This window comes from Homalodisca vitripennis, chromosome 7, assembly GCF_021130785.1.
Source record: "Homalodisca vitripennis isolate AUS2020 chromosome 7, UT_GWSS_2.1, whole genome shotgun sequence".
Taxonomy (NCBI): Eukaryota; Metazoa; Arthropoda; class Insecta; order Hemiptera; family Cicadellidae; genus Homalodisca; species Homalodisca vitripennis.
In genome coordinates, this window is record NC_060213.1 from 131,269,658 (window position 1) to 131,289,332 (window position 19,675).

The window sequence follows — 19,675 nt, forward strand, 5'->3', positions numbered from 1 at the left end:
ACTGTATTTTGCAAATATAGCCAAGTATTAAATCAGTGATGTGGTTAAATCAGTGACGTAATTTTGGTTTTTGTAACGATTTGGCAGCCAGTGAACAGCTAAACTTTCCTAGCCTTGTCACGAAAATCTTCCACTCCATAATGAATCTATATTTACCTTAATTATACAACTTAATTGAACAATATACAAGACATAACAATATGTCTCGGTTCAGGTTTATGACCCACCACATTAGCTTCCCATTCATTTGGATATAACATTACAGTTTAATGTTATCCTTTGGTCTGAATACATGATTCGATAAATTGTATTCATTATGTATTAATTTTGTCCAAACTATATTTATCTTTCTCTGTTAATGATATTTCCCTTAGCTCTTAATCATGTATTCAAAAATGGTTGTTTATTTATTTATGTAAATTTCCATTATTTACGTTCATTTTGTTTGTTTGATGTACTATATTTTTATTTTTTTGTTAGTCGTTTTTGAGAACGGCAAATGCCGAAATATTAAAGGACATTTCTATAAGGAAGTCTACCTAATGTTTATATATACACATTATTTTAACTGGTTCATTATAAAAATTTATAATTACTCAATTAATGTAATAATCATTAATGTAGATGTATTTATGTAAGACTATATGCAAGTAAAGTATGTTTAATAAAATCAAAAAAACGTATTTAATTAAAATTTTCTCCCTCGATTAGCAATGCTAGAGGATTAGATACATACGTATACTACAATGCAATTTATACTTTTATGAAAATAAATGAGTTTTTGAATTTGATTTTTGGATTATTAATCCAAACCGCTCGGGTCACGGCCATTAAATATTTAATCGGACTCACGTACAAGAAATATGATATTTCAACCAGTGCTCATGTAATTGTGGAATTCGTGCAGTGAGGGGGGGGGGGTGGGGGTGCGTGGTGGTCAGAACGGCATGAATGGCTGACATAGTTGTCATAGACCGTGCAGCCAGGGTGGAATGTCTAATTAAACAGTGGACCGGACCTTCGCCTACTCCGGACCACATTTAATTACAGAGATGACAGTTGACCGTACCATTATGTGGACCGGGGCCCGATTTGTGATTTGTGTACCATCTTGTTTTTACACACGTTCACAGAGAAATGTGTACTGTTCACACTTGGAGACATGTTTATCTTATATATAACTTACACTGTCTTTATCTTGAATTTTAAAGTAAAGTAGTGAGTTGTGATAAAACCAGTGGTGGTGTTCTTTTTAATGCACGGATGTTCCTATAATCCCTCCCCCCCATTTTGAGAAACGTCTGCCCACCATCACTTTAGCGGCAAGCGCATTTTGAAATAAATCAAAATGTCGGACCAGAATACCGGAAAATACTGATGGACCGAATTTCTGTTGTGCATATACAGAATTTGACATATACAGTCAAAATCTAACATTTATTTTCAACTCTTTTGCTATTTACTCAATTAATAATAGTCATATGTTGAAATCTTAAATAATTTCATTCAGTTTAATTACAAATTTATTTATTCTCCTTTTTCTCGTTTCCGTCACGGTTACCCATAAGACCAATACAAAAATATTCGCTAATGCTCAGCCAAATCCTGTAGAGTGTGTGACATGCATAATTGAAATCAATGTTGTTAATATATAAATGAAGCTCATGCAAAATTTCAACTCTACAGGTCATTTAATTTCCCAGATATTGTGCGGACAGAAATTCTGAAAATACAGGAAAATATCAAGACCTAATTTGCAGGACCGGTACTGCTGAGTAAGTTGACTAAAAGGATAACTGTAGTATGTGCATGATTTTCGACACCGAGTCGATTTTTTGGTGGGTTCTGAAAATAGACTGGTTGGAGGCTAATCTTATCTCTCTTTACTGGGAACAGGAAGGATAAAAACTCCTTATTGCACTCTCTAGGAGTGACCCAGCATGATCGGCATAGGTCTAGACAAGTCCTAGAATAACTTAACTCCAAAAGTGAATGGGAGGAGTAATTATAATGATTTGTCACCCTAATGATTTTTTTGTGGGTTCTGAAAATAGACTGGTTGGAGGCTAATCTTATCTCTCTTTACTGGGAACAGGAAGGATAAAAACTCCTTCTTGCACTCTATAGGAGTGACCCAGCATGATCGGCATAGGTCAAGACAAGTCCTAGAATAACTTAACTCCAAAAGTGAATGGGAGGAGTAATTATAATGATTTGTCACCCTAGACTCTAAGATTGTTGGACATCGTTGATGCTAACTGAATGTCCACAGCACTGGCCTCTCTCAGGGTACACTTTTGGGCATGCAAGCTTTCAAATATACGTACCTCATTTCATTCTAGAGATGTCCTGCGGAGAGGTGTAAAGTCGGAGAATTGAGAAATGTTTACATCCCCTCCAGCAGGCAAAAGAGAAACTGTGTCAGTCTACTGAGTCATAGCCTTCAATGACGCTCAGCAAATTCCATACTTGAACATGCTCCATCATAGAACACATTCTTGTCTATGTCTACTTGGAAAAGTTTCACGTAAAATTTAGTCAACAGATGAAACTTTCTCGAGATATCTCGCTACGCAATGCATTTCTAGTATTGTTCATTGAATAAGGTTTCAAAGCAATGTCCAAATAGTAAAAGGTCCGCAAGAAATCAAATCTTGTAACTAAGTTTTATATTGACTTTCCGCTCTTTTTCTTCCTATTCAATGAATAATAGTCATTTGTAGAATATTCAAATAATTGAGTTCAGTTTATTTACAAAATTATTTATTCTCATTTTTCTCATTCCCATCATGGTTACCCATTAGACCAACATAAAAATATTGGCTAACCCTCAGCTAAATCCCATACAGTGACATGCACTATCATCGAACTCAATGTTGTTAATATCCAACTGAAGTTCATACACAATTTCAAGTCTACAGGTTAGTTTGTTTTCGAGATATCGTGCGGACAGACACACAGACAGACATAGATAAAAGTTTTCCAGCCCCACAAGTCAGAGGCTTTGCTAAATCAGCATAAATAGAACGAGGTATCCTGCAAGAAATCTTTCCTGGCAAATTTTTCTAAATCTAACATAATGTTCCTGTGCATGAAGTGATGGTGGAGGGGAAGGAGGCTAGGGGACTACCGTGGTGGGGATGAAAAAGCGCGCCCCTGCTCGTGCCTCTACGAGCATCCCGGCGAAAAGGTACTGAAAACACGAAGGCGCGAGTGTCTTTGTAAAATTAATAAAGAACCTTTATAAGTTCTTTCTTCAGATCTGATTGTACAGAATTGATTCAGATTGTACAGATCTTTCTTCCAGGTAGATTGATGTATTTTTAATAAGAAATTAATTCTTTGTTTGAAGTTTGTTTTTGACGTTGGAAGGATTGTGAACCCCCACCCGGCCAGTCGTAGGTGGTTGGTCGACGAATACAGACCTATCGTAACCTATATTCTGCGTTCATTTTTCATAATCATTGTTCTATTTATTTTTTTATTAAGTGCATGTTTTAGAGTTAGCGAAGCTGACATACAATATGGTGGTTGTGATTCCTGACTTACATGTGCCATAATGCTCTGTTATGATTTGTTTATTTTAACCTAGTTTGTAATTATGTTTTAGGCTGGTTATTCACCTGAAGAAGAGATCAGATTGCAGATCTCGAAACGTAGTGTTACTGACCTTTTGTATCACTAAACGATGGCAGATGTTCGGAAAAATCCTGTTTCCTTCATAAAATTTAAATTGTTCCGTAACATTTTATCTATGGTGTAAAATACGTTATTCCCTACATTTACAGACTTACTGTAAACATTTCACACTCTTATCCTCAGCCGTTTTCCATTGGATTTTAAAATGGCCCACAAATTACTACTTCAAAATTTCTTATGAAGTGACCTTAATATTGTTTTCCTTTTTTGTCTTCAGGAAAGGATTGGGTCAGGTTCCGTTATTTCACCCCATGTTTTTAAATCGCTACTATAGCCACGGAATTGATTGTTTTAACTATTTATGATCATAGATGAATACGGAGGTACTAAACTAGATAGACACTGTTTGTTTTCCTTGACGACGTCTTATCTTATCAGCATCAGGCATGCCCAGACTGTTCTTGTTATCGAAATGAGACGAGTGCCTCCGGCCGAAGCCCGCGCTGATGTCAATAAAAGAAAAACATCCCTCGAGATAGTACCTATCAGTAAAATATAAAATTCTAGAGGGGCTGATCAGAAATATAAGTTGAAATGATTAGTTCACCTCAAACAATCAATTCCGTGGCTATAGTAGCGATTTAAAAACATGGGGTGAAATAACGGAACTTGACCAAGGATTGTGGCTATGAACGTTTTCAAATTGTAACCCAACACAAAATTGATTACTACACTTAGATCTTCTAAGTAAGTGACACAGACCGTGTGTCACACTAGGCTTGGTGTTACATACAGTTAGTTAACAGCTGGCAAACTGTAACCGCAGTGACCGCGCGGTTGTGGTGGAGGTCGACCGCGGCGGCTGCGGTACAGCGGTTATTCGCGGGGGGAAGGATGACGATGCTGAGTGACAAGCTCACATGGAAGTGGGGCATGTCGCGGAGATATCGGTATTAACCCACACGTTCCACAGCATGTACTGTGTTTGCTGACAATGCTCAGTACATATCCTACCCCCCAGTGTAATAATATTTGTGTTTATCTTACCGTGATAAAACGGCACCATATACAGGGTGTTCATTTCAAAACTTCAAACTCGTATTAAAAGACCCAAGTATCAAAATTCTGTAAACGGGAGTGTATAGAATTTTGTGTAATTGGGGGAACAAAAGAAATTATTTTAAAAAGGGGGTGCTCACCACCATACCCCCCAAAGCCAAAATTTTCTTGAAGGCTGTAAACCATTTTCCTTGCGAAGCAAAGCGTACAACACGCACCACTGTCACTAAACAAATGAAACTGCATTTCAGAATGTTTGGCGTGTTGAAACATGACTATACATAGCCGCTTACAGGGCCAGTCTCCAACAATACTGTAGATAAGAAAGATAAAAGAATGATAAGACGCTTGCAATCGCAAGTAGGTTGTTTACTTACAAATACTGATAGCGACTTTAGTAATTATGTTAATATTACACAACAAATTTGATTTTGGCAATATCATTGCATTCAGTAAGTAATGGTGTTGGGTTATTAGCAGTAGTACTACAGTTGTTTGTAGACTAATAATTGTTGTGTAAGCAATTACATTATTGGCTGCTGATCCAAACGGCTTGGCCGATTTCAATTTTTTTAAACCAACGATACAACATTTTTATGGGCTTTAATTTGAGATGTCACAAGGTATGAGTTGCCATTTCAAAATTTTGGCTTTGGGTACGGAGGGGAAAATGGGGGTGAGCACCCCATTCTGAAAATATTTCTTCGTTCTCCCAATTAGTACCGTACTACACACTCCCGTTTACAGAATTTTGATACTTGCGCTATAAGTCTTTTAATACGAGTTTGAAGTTTTCAAATGAACACCCTGTATGTAACGATGACGTCATAGTTTCTCAATGTATACATGTATACAGGGTGTCAAAAAATCCCACACGGGCTTTATAATTCCTGAACGATTACAGGTAAAGCGATAAAACTAGGTACATCATTACTGAACCTTTACATCTACTTTTTTAAGTAAATACCATTCTTGTCATGTCAGGGGGATAGCCTGCAAGGAATCAGAAGGAAATCCTACATTAGAGCATGGTCGAGTTGTACATCAAATTAAAGGTCTCTTTAGTAGAGTACGATGGCGCAAAACCGACCTAAAAAGGTTCAGTCTTTAAAAAATTACGCTGGTTTAAAGTTTGAAACATTTACAATGTATAGGTACTATTGTAGGTGGTTTAATTTTCTTGTCTTGGCTCAAGTAGTGAAAGTTAAACTTAGTAAATAAATACTGGACGTAAGAAATAGTTTTTAAGGTAGTTATTGACTCTTCAAAATCCAATGGAAGATGGTCTACAAGGAGTAAGGCAAAAAAATATTAACGTAAGCATAGCGTAATATTTGCATTAATTTAAATTTGCATACTGAAATTTACATCCTGTATAATTTTATTATTCGTTGAGTATAATACTATTCCACCAGCATATTGTTATCTGTGAATAACTTTGTTAACAAATTAACATGAGATTTCTTTACCATTGTGATTTAAAATTCTTTCATAACCAACATATTTTTATTTTTTAAGTATTGAGAATATTTTATGAAAGAAGCGGCGATATCGGAAAAAAAATTTGCATTATCACACTAGAAGAGCCCAAAGAGGATTTATTTTGAACGCCTAAAGCAGATAAAATCGGTTTTTAACATGTTTTTCAGAGTTTGGGCCTAAATCTTACATTTGAAATCAATTGTATAACTAAGAAGAAATCATCTTCAAAAACTAAAATGTTTTATTTAATAAAATATACATTTATTGTATAGCATTAGAAAATAATAAGCACTTGGATAATTTCGTCTTACTTTTGCAAGCCTAAGGAAGTAAAGAAACAACTTTACAAAATTGTTATCATATAATACAGAACTGTTTTCTATTATAATATATATTCTGTATTTATAACTGACCACGACTTTCTGTCGTTAGTAAATTTCCAAAGGTTTGTAAATTTGAAGATGTTTAGTGATCATTTTATTTATAGTCTGTTACCCCTTACGAACATTAGTATGTATTTAGGATGTAGGGTTACTAAGTAGTAGGTGTTGTAGATTGCTACGCTGTATTCACGACCAGGAACCAACTCTGGCAAAACTGGTTCAAGGTAGTTAACCTGGCACGAGCCAGTTGCAAGCTCAACACACTCTACCAAGAAACGTATTTTAAGTGTAAAAGTATTTTTGCATATACAGAAGTAAAGTTCAAAGCTGAACTTAAAAGTGCCACGCTAGTAAACTGAAATTATCGCTTCTAGTAATCTGTTTCGCTTCATTTAACCAAGTTATGAGTGCAATAAAAAGCTGACCACATTCAATAAATACTAGGAACAATGGTACTTGGTACTATAAAGAGCCATATAGAATCGGAAACAAATTGCAGAACAAAATCAAACCGCCAATTAAAGTCGCGTTTTTGTTATTGGTAACAACAGTTTGATAAAGTTTTCCAATATTTTAAATTTTTGCAAAGGGTGAAAAAATATAAGAAATAAAATACAAACAATATATAATAATACATTTTTGTCATTTATTGTGGAAAGCAAAATATAAATTTTGAGTTTGAACGAATGTATAAAATTATCCTTTTACGTATAATATTAACAAAAAAAATATATTATTGGGTTTATGCTGAGTCTTAAAAGTTAAAAATAGCCTAACTCAAGCATACAACTAATAGTCCACCACTTGTGTATGATTTCCTGTAATTTGTGTCTTCCCTCTTTATATTATTCTCTATAAATGTGAAAACCTCTTAGAAATTATTCTTTACTTAGTCTAAAATACCGTCTGAACCTCTCTTCGCCCCTTCTAAATCTGCTATCAAATAGTGGAATTCGCCAAAACACTTTTCTTTTTTATTGATAGGGTGAACCAAAAGTTTCGTTCACTAACTGAATACAGCAGGACTGTATTCTCGTCACCACTGCTGGAACTGTCAGCAGCAATCCATGGTATATCTTTCACAAAATCACTGTTAAACCATGGTACACAAGGGACACGGTATTATTTCAATGTTTCTCTGACGGAGGTCACAACTCAACTGAAAGAAGAGATGCAAACATATTCGACGGTCCATCCGGTGTGCGGTACTACCCTATGAACGTCCAAGACATAAAATCCTTCCAGTGGATGGATCCTTGGTGTGAGGCGGCCTTAAAGTTAAAATTTAACCTTTTCTATTTACAATACGGCGTATGTATTACCTACTTATATACGGCAGTAAACAAGTAGTAGGTAGAGACAGAGTAGCCTCCATATACTACCAAAACACAAAAACAAAATCGAGACTATGTCTGTGTAAAATACATATTTTTCGTTTTATTTCCCTATTTAAGAGTGACATACCGATTCTATCCTCTCAATGGATACGGACATGGTGGAACAGAAATGCCAGAGGCAAACAGAATAGAGAGGCAGTCGGTTCAGTAAAAAGTGCACAGATCAAAGGCGTGTTTTATTCCAAGCTATCTCTAGTCAAAACTCGCGTCTGTTCTTTTTAACTGTCCAGCTACCGACACCGCTCACCCAACCTCATGTCTCTTTATATTATCTATTTCATGTAACATGTTGAACATAGCAAATTGAAAATAGACTTGCGGTAGGAAAACCTCAGTCGAAATCGGTTATATGCTCCCGTGGCTCTTAAACATTATCAATATAGCTATTGCGCCTAAAAACTACAGAAAATAACTTTCAGGACACTATCAGTGAAAAGAACAATTATCTTATCGATCGCTATAAGATGAGATAAGGAACTTTGAACAGTTCAGCCAGGCTTCGAACTCCTGTGTTTTCAATAGAATTTGCAAGTGGAATTATAATATTTAATAGTTCTTTTAGACATTTATGATCAGATCTTGTAATTTTTTTGTTCTGTTACGTGACAGGAATGTCTACTATCTCCAAGGATGTTTTCGTTAGTCGCCATCGGTGCAGTGCATAGGGCAGAGGCATTATTGTTAGATCTATACTACTTAAATTGTAAAGAAACCAGTGTTTATGATTGTTTAGACAAGATCATAAAGTATTTTTAGTTTTTGATCCGACTGACACTGCGAAAGTACCTTCCCGCACCGATGGTGACGAAAGAAAAACATCAAACGAGATTGTATAACAATTCCCTCGACAAAATAACATTCTAGAGGATCGATTACAAATGCATGAAAGTTTATCAATCAACAACACCATTTTAAAACATTTAGGGTCCAAAGGAACACTTTAAGAATTCCTGGTACATAAGTGATTCTGACCAAAATCTATAGTGCAAGAAAGTTTTAAAATTGTGGCCTTAAACATTTTGCTACAACGCACTGCTCTGAAGTTAATTGGTTTTTAAATTACAGGTTCCTTGCAAGGAAGCGACCAACGGCATCGGTTGAAGATGCGGGCGCGTAGGCGGGCAGTTCATTACAATTATGCAAACAATACATAATTTTTTTCTGCACTTGAAATTCCCACCCATCGGGAAGTTCTTTAACCCTGGTCTCAACTTATAAGTACCACACCAATAGTCGACCGGATTGCAGATTACAAGATAGTAAGTGCTTTACTTTGGACACAGTGACAAAAATACTATTTACTCCCCCTCCAAAATGGTGAAGAGGGGGGAGGGGTAGAATTTCCCAGGATGTACATATCTGGGCATATATTCATATACATAAAAGTGTTTTGATCAGTTTTGAAACATCCCATGTACCGAGACCTCGTATTTGTTTTAGAAATTCTTTTTCTGGTTTAAGAAAGCCTCACAACAATATTTTAAGACGACGTTAAAATAATGCTAAGCGAGAAAACAATACAAGGGCCAAAAAGAAGACACAAAATTGTATTCAAGCCCGCCCAAAAGTTGAAGAACTGTTTGAAACCATTGAACGGCAGGATTCCACTGTGTATGCCTGAAGCCTACGAAGTTTCATGTAGCCGTGGCTTACTCTACATTGGAGAGACAAAACGTCCAGATACAGAAAATTAAGTCGTAGCAGAACACAGTTTCAAGATCAACACGCAATAGAGCTTACCGAAACGAAAGTACTTGAAAGACTTCCTTCTTATCATCCAGTTTTAATATATGAAACTAGAAATGATCAAGATTGAAAATAACTTTACCAAACAATATAGCCTAAAATGGTTTGATTTGTCTGAATCTGTAATACGAAATTCATATTGATGATTTAGGCTTCAATCAATCATGAGAAAGCTCCGCCCTTTAGTACAGACGACTACTGTTTATTTGCAGTTTAGTTTCAACATCTGTGGACTGAAAATGGATAGTTTAGATATTTCTAATCGATAATTTGGTACCTTGTGAATGTGGCCGCTTACTATACTTCACCCGTTAATTGTGTAAGCAATGTCTCGACGCGAAGTGAACCGGAAACATTTGATGTTGCTGGTGTTACAGAGCGCACTATATTATCCTGTCTATATTTTACACAGGTATGATCTAACATGTAATCAATCTCCAATGATCGTGCGCCGAGTGCTGCCATTAGTACTGTAAGAAGAGACTCCAAAGTCAAGAGATACAGCATAGTCAGAGAAACTCAACAGTCTGTGAGACTCCACAGTCTGAAAGCCTCTGCAGTCAGAGAAACTCCACAATGAGAGAGAGACTCCACAGTCAGAGAGATACAGCATAGTCAGAGAGACTCCACAATAAGAGATACTCCACTGACTTAGAGACTCCACCGTCAGAGATACTCCACAGTCAGAGATACTCCACAGTAAGAGAGACTCCACAGCCAGAGAGACTCCACAGTCAGAGATAGACTCCACAGTAATAGAAATTCCACTGTGAGAGAGACTCCACAGTCAGAGAAACTCCACAATCAGAAAGAGACCTCAGTCAGAGAGAGACTCAATAGTAGTAGGGACTCCACAGTCTGAGAGTGACTCCACAGTCAGAGAGATACAGCACAGTCAGAGAGACTCCACAATAAGAGAGACTCCACTGATTTAGAGACTCCACCGTCAGAGATACTCCACAGTAAGATAGACTCCACAGCCAGAGAGAGGCTACACAGCCAGTGAGACTCCACAGTCAGAGAGACTCCACGGTCAGAGAGAGACTCCACAGCCAGAGAGACTCTACAGTCAGAGAGAGACTCCACAGTCAGAGAGAGACTCCACAGCCAGAGAGACTCTACAGTCAGAGAGAGACTCCACAGTCAGAGAGAGACTGCACAGCCAGAGAGACTCCACAGCCAGAGAAACTCCACAGTCAGAGAGAGACTCCACAGTCAGAGAGAGACTGCACAGCCAGAGAGAGACTCCACCGTCAGAGATACTCCACAGTAAGATAGACTCCACAGCCAGAGAGACTACACAGAGTGAGACTCCACAGTCAGAGACTCCACGGTCAGAGAGAGACTCACAGAGACTCCACAGTCAGAGAGAGACTCCACAGTCAGAGAGAGAGACTCAGCCAGAGAGACTCTACAGTCAGAGAGAGAGACTCCACAGTCAGAGAGAGACTCCACAGCCAGAGAAACTCCACGGTCAGAGAGAGACTCCACGGTCAGAGAGAGACTCCACAGTCAGAGATACGTCTGGCTGTAGATATTATTATGTGTTGTCAGACATCGATTCGTCTTGCTCTGGTATTGGAGCCATTATCGGCCAGTTTCACTTCTATTAGCCCTAGCGGTGCTGAAGTGCCGTGAATAACAGAACGGCACAATGGACTGGAGCGGCTCGGAGTTCAGTGCATTATGTGATAGTATTGTGACTCGCTTTTCAATTTCCTGCAACCCTCCCCCCCCCTCCACACACCCCGCCGACAATCTGCACCTCCCCATAACATTAACGGGGTTTTGTATTAATGTTGTCACCGTTTCGCGTACATAAATAATGGTAATATTTCAAAACTCACGTGGGAAAAAATATTAACGATCGCTTCTTTCTCACGTATTTTACACCGTCACAGGTAGGTACGAATACACTCGCTAATGCTAATACACGATGGGGTATACATTATTACATTTCGTACCATATGCCCTAGTGTTATTTTACTTTACGATCTACGATAGTCCTTTAAATCGTCCTAACAACTATTGGTCTGAATACTTTCTTCGTTCGTTTGTGTACTAATAAAGGCGTTTGTGTATAAAAATATTTTGTATTTCTGTACAACATTTAAAGTTATTGAGAATTCAAATAACACGTAGGGGCATTGTTATGATTTAAACTATTCTTCATTTATCCAATCCCATCTTTTGTAGTGGATTTTGAGCTACTGAACCATTTAACATAACCCTTTCCCTTTGATTGCTCAAAAAGTATGTCCATCGTGTTTTAAGTACCGTTTCTTTGTTTGCATAGAGATTTCACTAATTCACTCTCAGAGATGAAAATAAAACATTATACTGTCCATAAAAAAAAAAAAAAAAAACAAAAAAAAAATAGATAGAGAGAGAAGTATTATCTCCCTATGTCTCCCCCACTCAGCTAAAGGTGCTATCAAGTAAAGTGGCAACTCTGTTGGTATGGTATGTCATTCATATACTCATTGGAATCTTGGTATAATGCTAGTAAATCATAAATAGTTTATCGGAGTTCTGGTATTAATAACAGTAATTGACAAATACATCCTTAGAATCCTGGTATTAATGATAGTAACAGACATGTACATATCAGAGACTGTGCTGGTTGCCAGATATATCTGGCACAGTACAATAATACAGTGGTGAACCGCTTTGTAGTTACAGAAATCAACTTCAATTTCGTCCTTCAACATTATTTGTCAGAACTTCATAACAGTACTTGCAGTCAAACTACATTATTTGGTTAAAATATCAGACAACTGTTAAAATATTAAGCAACATTTTACTTTCAGTCCCACATCAAGAAATCCAATAATCCATCGTGTTCTAAGTTAATTTTAATTAATTATTGAATAAATTAAATAACCCCATCCCGAAAGTTTAAGCTCTTGGGAAAAACAATTTAAAATTCCAAAACCAAATATTATGATAGTAAAAAAAAGTTTTATTTGTATTACTTTTTACATGTTTCGAAAGAAACTATGGTCGAAAACTCGCCTTGAACTTGTGAAGGTAATTTAATAAAAAGTTCTGGCTTGTACTGCTACTATTTTATTATATAGCGTGATTGTGTGATAAAAACAAAATCGGGAACAACCTTGCACAAAAAAGTAGTTCATATATCTAAACAAATTATTGTTGTTTCTTAAACTGAATTTGATGGATATATATAATTATATAATATAATTCACGCACTCTGAGATTACTTTTGGATATTACTAGCTTAAGACGTAGTTTTGGCATAGTTAGTTTGTAGTTTATATATTAAAAATTCTCCCACTCTGGGATTATTTATGGAAAATATCAAATGTTTTTGGATAATACTAGATTAAGACATAGTTTTGGCATGATTAGATTCATAGTTTACAAATTACAAATTCTCCCAATCTGGGATTAATTATGTAAAACATCAAATGGGGTTCTTGAGAGAATATGTCGGAATTAAGTGGGTGTTGTCTCAACAATCACAAAACTTCATTAAAAAGAGTGTGCTCTGAGGTGATATGTTAGATCCCTATTGAATGTTTCCGGTTTAAAAATGCTCTAAACATTGCTTACACTAACTTATTAAAATATTTGGTCTCGCTGTGGAGAACCGAAATAAATATCAGACCGAAACTGCCAATAATAAGCAGTCGCTTGTACAGGCGAGCGGAGGGGCGGAGCTTCCTCGTGATTGGCTGAAGCTCAACCAACCACCGACCAGTTATGATCAATATGGCCTCCGTATCACACAATTCCACTAATAGAAAATTTCACGCTATCTTCTTTATCAAAGTTATTTTCGTTCTTGATTTTTTTTTGTCTCTATAATTACTTATTACTAAAGTGATTAACTATCCAAGCTTTAAGAGAAAACCCTCACTATTTGGGTGTAGAAGATATTTACTACATCGATTTATACATAATATGAATATTTGTGAATATTTAAACTTTGTAACATAATAAATTTAGTTAATAATTATTGTTTCTATAAGATATAACAATTACTTTGCTTTGCCTTCTTCATGTTTATCAGAATATTATGATACATGTATAAATAAAACGACCCGATATTTTCTCCAAACATATTTTGTGTAATTCAATAACGTATTGTCAATAAATAAACACTTACACAAACTTCAATAATTCAAAGATTTCCTTATTTTTACTAAAATAATAATATGATTTGACTGCAAAGCGTGTAATCATGCAATACATAAACCGATTCTGAATCAAAGCTTGTACCTAGTTGATTAAATTAACCCTTTTATCATCGTCTAATAACAACATCGGTGACTATTCTTATTGATTAAATTAAGTGCATTACCATGTACATTAAATATGTTGATAATGGGACAAGAATGCTCATTGATTAAATTAAGTGCTCCTCGTGGATCAAACAGAATTCCTGAATCAGTGGAACCACGTTCATTTGCGAGTGGAGAGGATAGTTCGGGAACTCCGTCAAATTAACCATTCATGGAACTCCGGTTACATTCTGGTTAACACTGATTCGATTATTAATTCAAACACTACAGTTGGTCCGCGATCGGACAAAATAGAATTACAGCTCGCGGTTTATCACGGTAACGTTTTTTTGGACAACTAGGAGGGAATTTCGGTGAACTGATAAATTTTATCAAAGTAGACACAACAGGTGCTGAATATATTCCACGAATTGTAAAAGGTAAGTGGGATAAAGGATAACTAAATAGTTCTGCAGTATTCTAGATAACCATTTTATCTTATCTGGTTACTTATTTTTGTTATCGGAGTGGAAAATGATAATGCACCGACAGTGATGGGCTTCGAAAACTTGACGTCCAGGCATTTATTTCTCCGTCCTAGGACTGCGCCCCGCATTATTATCAATAATACGCCGGAATGGTCCCTCTTAAAATGTGTGGTTGTCTGTCCGACCTTCTAGCGATAACTTTTAATAGTAAGGTAATAGAGACTTGGAACTTGGTAGATGGATTCTTCTTGTTTCGAGGAAAACTTATGTTAATTTTATTATCAATGCTAAGGCCGGAAATACCCCTCTTACAATGTGTGGTAGTCTGTCCGATCGTCTAACGATAACTCTTTATAGTAGGGTCATAGAGACTTGAAACTTGGTACATGGGCTCCTCTTGGTTCCAGGAAGAACTCTGTTAATTTTAGGGTCAAAAGGTCAAAGGATAATCTGTCCGTCCGTACTCTTTCGTTACGTTCTGTCGTTTTCAACAATAAAAAACGACAAAATATAGTAATAGGAGAAAAAGGATGATAGGTAAAGCTGTAGTGCTCACAAAAAAAGTGGACCAAAGCAATCGGGTGCAGAGTTGTTGGCCTCACATCGCTTTAGGACAAGGCTCTCTACAGATAAGTAAATGTTATATATTTTTTGAATTTGCGAGGAAAAACGTTTCAAACGAATCTACAATGCTGAACTATTTTTATCCCGATGGGTCTTTTTGTAAAAACCAATAAAATAAAAAATATAAATACAGCGAAAGAGAATTGCTGTTGGAAAACGTATGCTTGTAGATATTAAATGTAATTTAATGCAGGAGCCGACAACAAAAACTTCCCTGCGAGAGTTTACCTCTCGGCAAATCCTTTTTGGGCTGAGAGTTAGACAAATGTTCCCTCCTTCCACGTTAAGTGGTGTTCGCGCGCTGTTCGCAACAGGCCATCATCCACTTTTTATTTTATACCTTGCTTGAAAACATGACCATTTCCGAGTAGCGACTCAAACAAAATACTTTAAAATACCGTTAATGTACTTTTCGGTACACATATCAAAATACCACATAAATGCGTAATAGTAAATGCTAACTATTTTAAGTAAGCTTTAGTAAAACAACTGTTTTAGTGATTAAATCATTCGCTAAGGCATTGAACTCTACAACATAACAGATTTGTAAAAACGCACCGAACATAGCATGGCCGAGCGATCTAAGACGTAGGATTTTGGGTCTGAGTTAGAAATAGCTCAGGTTCAAATCCTGTCTGTGACCGTTGCACTTTTTATCAGTACCATCAATCTCGAACTGTATCTCTCCCCCTTATTCTGTTTGATAAGATCCTCGCACGGGCCAGTGGCCCATGAGGACGGACAGAATAAAGCTTTACAGGGCATCGGTCTCTCCTTAAAAAAAAAAAAATAAATAAAAAAAACAAAAAAAAACTAACGCACACCAGCTAGCAGACTAAACAAACTTTCCCCTGGTCTGCGAGGAGAAAGAGAGCTCCATAGTAGTATGTTTGCAGTACAACGGCAGGCTAAACAACATATTGTATGCTACTTTTAGGTCTATAGCACTTTCCTTTTTACGGTACTTATCTTGTTCCTTTATTTGCTTTACCTACTATTGTTGTTATTGTTGAAATCTTTTGTTTGAATTGTTGTACCTTATGGTTCTAGAATTACTGTTATAATGATTTATATCTAGTGTATATATATATATTAAATTAAATATACAAAAATTAAATTGCACACAGTTTCTTCATTCTAAACAAATGAATGCCATTAATTTGTACATTACTACGTTTACTCTCGTTTCATAACGATGTCAAAATAATAAACTGTATTATTTCTATATTTTATGTTGCAATTACACCTTGGTGCCGCCAAGCCCATGTAATGTAATGAATAATAAACAAATACAGTAACATGTAATTAGTGTTCTGTTCCGTCAGTTCATCATTATGTATCGATCTCAATTTTGAATGAACACTCATTAATCCTCCAAATAAACAGAAAATTTTAATTGAGGCCACTATACACAATAGGACGCTGTTGTAAATGATACAGCTATGTAGGGTGAGCTATTGTGGAATGGGGTGATGAGTGGGGGGGGGGGTGGCTGAACAGGAAATTGAAAAGCGAGACAATGTAGTAACGTGATAATATAGGACATTGTCATGTGTGCCGTCTTTCTCGAGCAGCATTTGTCTACTACTGTCTGTATCCTATTACAGTTAGGGTAACGAGGGTAACAAAAATATAAAATCATACAATTGATTGATAATTAGTTAAACATAAACGAATGTACAGGTAATTCAAACATTGACGATAATACATTTTAATGTGGTATCCTGTTGCATAATTTCGGACTACAGTTTTTATTTAGCTTAGTTAGTTCTCAAAATACAAAATTTGAAAAAACTACAGGAAAAAAGTGAATATACCACAATTTATTAACAATAAATCATCATGTGTACACGAACATACATAAATTCGTTTTGAAAGTCTATTAATAAAATAATAAGTGAATGCCATAAGTAAAATTAATATGAAGTTAAGGAAATTAATAAAGCATTCTCTGTGTCTGTCGGTTTTACTTCTTATCGTCTATCAGTTCGTTCGTTTATTCTTCTTATGAATACCTACATCCACCGATACGTATATTTACTTAATGCGTCTCTTTTAAAACCTTATATTGTTTTTTCTTCTATACCACTATGAATTGTATCTATATTTATACATTTTCCCCCAGTTCTAGCAAATCTTTTATAAGTAAAAAACATTTTTAAACATCTTTTTTCCCTAAGGAAATATTTTTGAATTAATGGGACTCATTCACATGCACCTATGTGAGGAAATGTTTCCACAAATATTTAGAGTAGGCTCATACATATAAGTATATTACTTTTCTTTACAATGTTATGTTTTTTTAATTATATTTTTTTAAATTTCCTACGATTTATACATTTTTGTAACATAATGGAAATAAATATGTTTTTTATTTGATTTGATTCTTTAGAGAGTTTCTAGTATTAAGGAAATTTCCATTCCGAAGTACGTTTTTTGAGATCAACTTCTCAGAGATTTCACCTTATACAATTTTATATGGATACAGGGTGTTTATAAATTATTATAGAAAACAATTATTTTATTTGTCATGTTAAAATAAGTAAGAACTAGTTCAGAATTATTAAAAAAAAACTTAATACCAAGTTTTAAAATGGTGGACGCAAAAAACTTTCAAAATGTATAAACTCGAAAACGGAACGTTTTTTGAAAATTGTATGAGAATAGAGAAATATGGGTTTCTCGTTCTTTTAGATGAACATTTAAAATTATATTAAATTTTAGATTGACAATTTATAACCGAGTAGTAAATGTTTTACTGAGCGCCACTCTTTCTTACGATTCACTAAATGAGTTATTAATATTATTTATCCACTGATTATTAACCAATAAACCAGGTGATTGTTGTGTATAAAATAGAGATACTAGCGCATTGTTGTAAATTTTTACACTTACTACAAAATGTTTTGGGTGCATTACATGTGGTTTTGCCAAATTTATCTCTAAATTTTATTTTATTTGCTGACACACGAAGTGTATGGTCCTCAGAGCGACTATGTAAGTAGGTGTTATGTACTCACTTGCATTTAATTTCAAAAGCTGGGGAAAATTTGCAACTCATACTAGAAGAATTTATATGTAAAATTTATCTTAAAAAATCATTTTGATATAGAGTAAAAATTCAGTGCCTTATCTATTTTGTTCATATTCGTTGTAATATATAACAATTATTGCAATTAATATTACCGCATTATAATTTCTATTGGTATTACTAAGTGGCATTCTAAAGATCAAATGACACATTAGGACCTATATAAAAGACAAATCATGAAACAAAATGTCTTTGCTAGGCTCGTCACGGTTATAAAAGATTTGCCACCAACGCTTTACTCTGGAACGAGAAATGCAATGTGGATATTTACATACAAATGGAAAGTCACGCCTTGGGCTAATGTTGCATTTCCACAAACAGAACATGGCGCTTTCATTGCGTTTCGGTTTATAATGATAAAGAAATGAATTTCCGGAATTCACAAAGCGTTTCTTTTAAAACAAACTTTTCTGACATCTAATTACAATTTCCAACAGATGGTGGCACAACAAAGAAATATTGAATGTGTGTTTTAGAAAAGGGATAATAATGAGTGTTTGCGACGCATTGTCACTTCTTTTGTTTTTTTAATGAACAATGAAAAAACAAAGGTATTTTAATTACAAATAATAATTATGAACCGAGTTTACTTTAACGTGATAAGCGTGTATTAATTATTTAATAAACACGTTTCTTTGAACTTAGTTTATAACAAAAACACTCGTACATTCTTATGTAGGTACCTACTTACATTTCTAAATTATTACTCTAACTAATCAAATAGGATGACGCTAACTTCAAATGAGAAGTTTACTGAGCAAATTAATGCTTATTTTGAAGAACTTCCGAAATCGTATATTTTAGACGGCTTAAACAGTTGGAAAAAATGCCTAAAAAGTAGTGTTTCTATCTTTGTCTAAGTACTTATTAATAGACCGTCGTAATAAACAAGGTTTTACCACCTGATCCAAGATCGAAAACTATTTTGAAAATTTTGAAAATCAGTACTCTACTGAATAAATATTAATGCAGAATATATACAATAATCGCCGATTAAGCCAGAGGACCATTATTAATTTGAACCAAAATTTATATTTATATCATACAAAATGGATTTTAATCAAAGATAAATTTGTGTTTCTGAGGGTGAGTGCATTTCTCTACTATTCTCAATAGGACACTATTTGAAACAAACTTACTAGAATCCCCGCCAGACGCTTGGAGATAAACAATTAAAATTAATTGATGTAAAAAACCCCATTTGCAAAGTTTTAACTTCCTTTAAATATCAAAACTAACCCCGCGAGCCATAAATGATATTTTAAGGAGACCTCCTTGAATGAAGTTGTATATATTATTTAATATCATTAATTCATCAATGTTTAAGGACTGTTCAGGGTTATTAAAAATTCAACACTCTGATAATATTGCACTAATCCTATTTTGGATACCGTAAGGTTTATTTGAGTCCTTAAATGAACACTTTAACTGTCCTATCACTTCTCAGGGCCCATAACCTAAAGCTGGACTCTAGATTACTGCATGGGATTGGATTTTCTTGTATACTAGTGGATAGGTT

The 19,675-nt window shown here is 35.2% G+C and overlaps 2 protein-coding genes across 4 annotated transcripts in view; one reads left to right on the forward strand and one right to left on the reverse strand.

Annotated features, from left to right (window-relative positions):
- Window positions 1-11,319, forward strand: part of LOC124366890 (protein SCAF11-like) — a 58,729-nt gene extending 47,410 nt beyond the window's left edge. Inside the window, exon 2 of the mRNA XM_046823488.1 lies at window positions 10,687-11,319. Coding sequence (XP_046679444.1) covers window positions 10,687-11,319 — 633 coding nt within the window. The remainder of the gene's footprint in view (window positions 1-10,686) is intronic.
- LOC124366345 (putative polypeptide N-acetylgalactosaminyltransferase 9) overlaps window positions 1-19,675 on the reverse strand; it is a 620,588-nt gene that overhangs the window by 488,228 nt on the left and 112,685 nt on the right. The window lies entirely within an intron of this gene.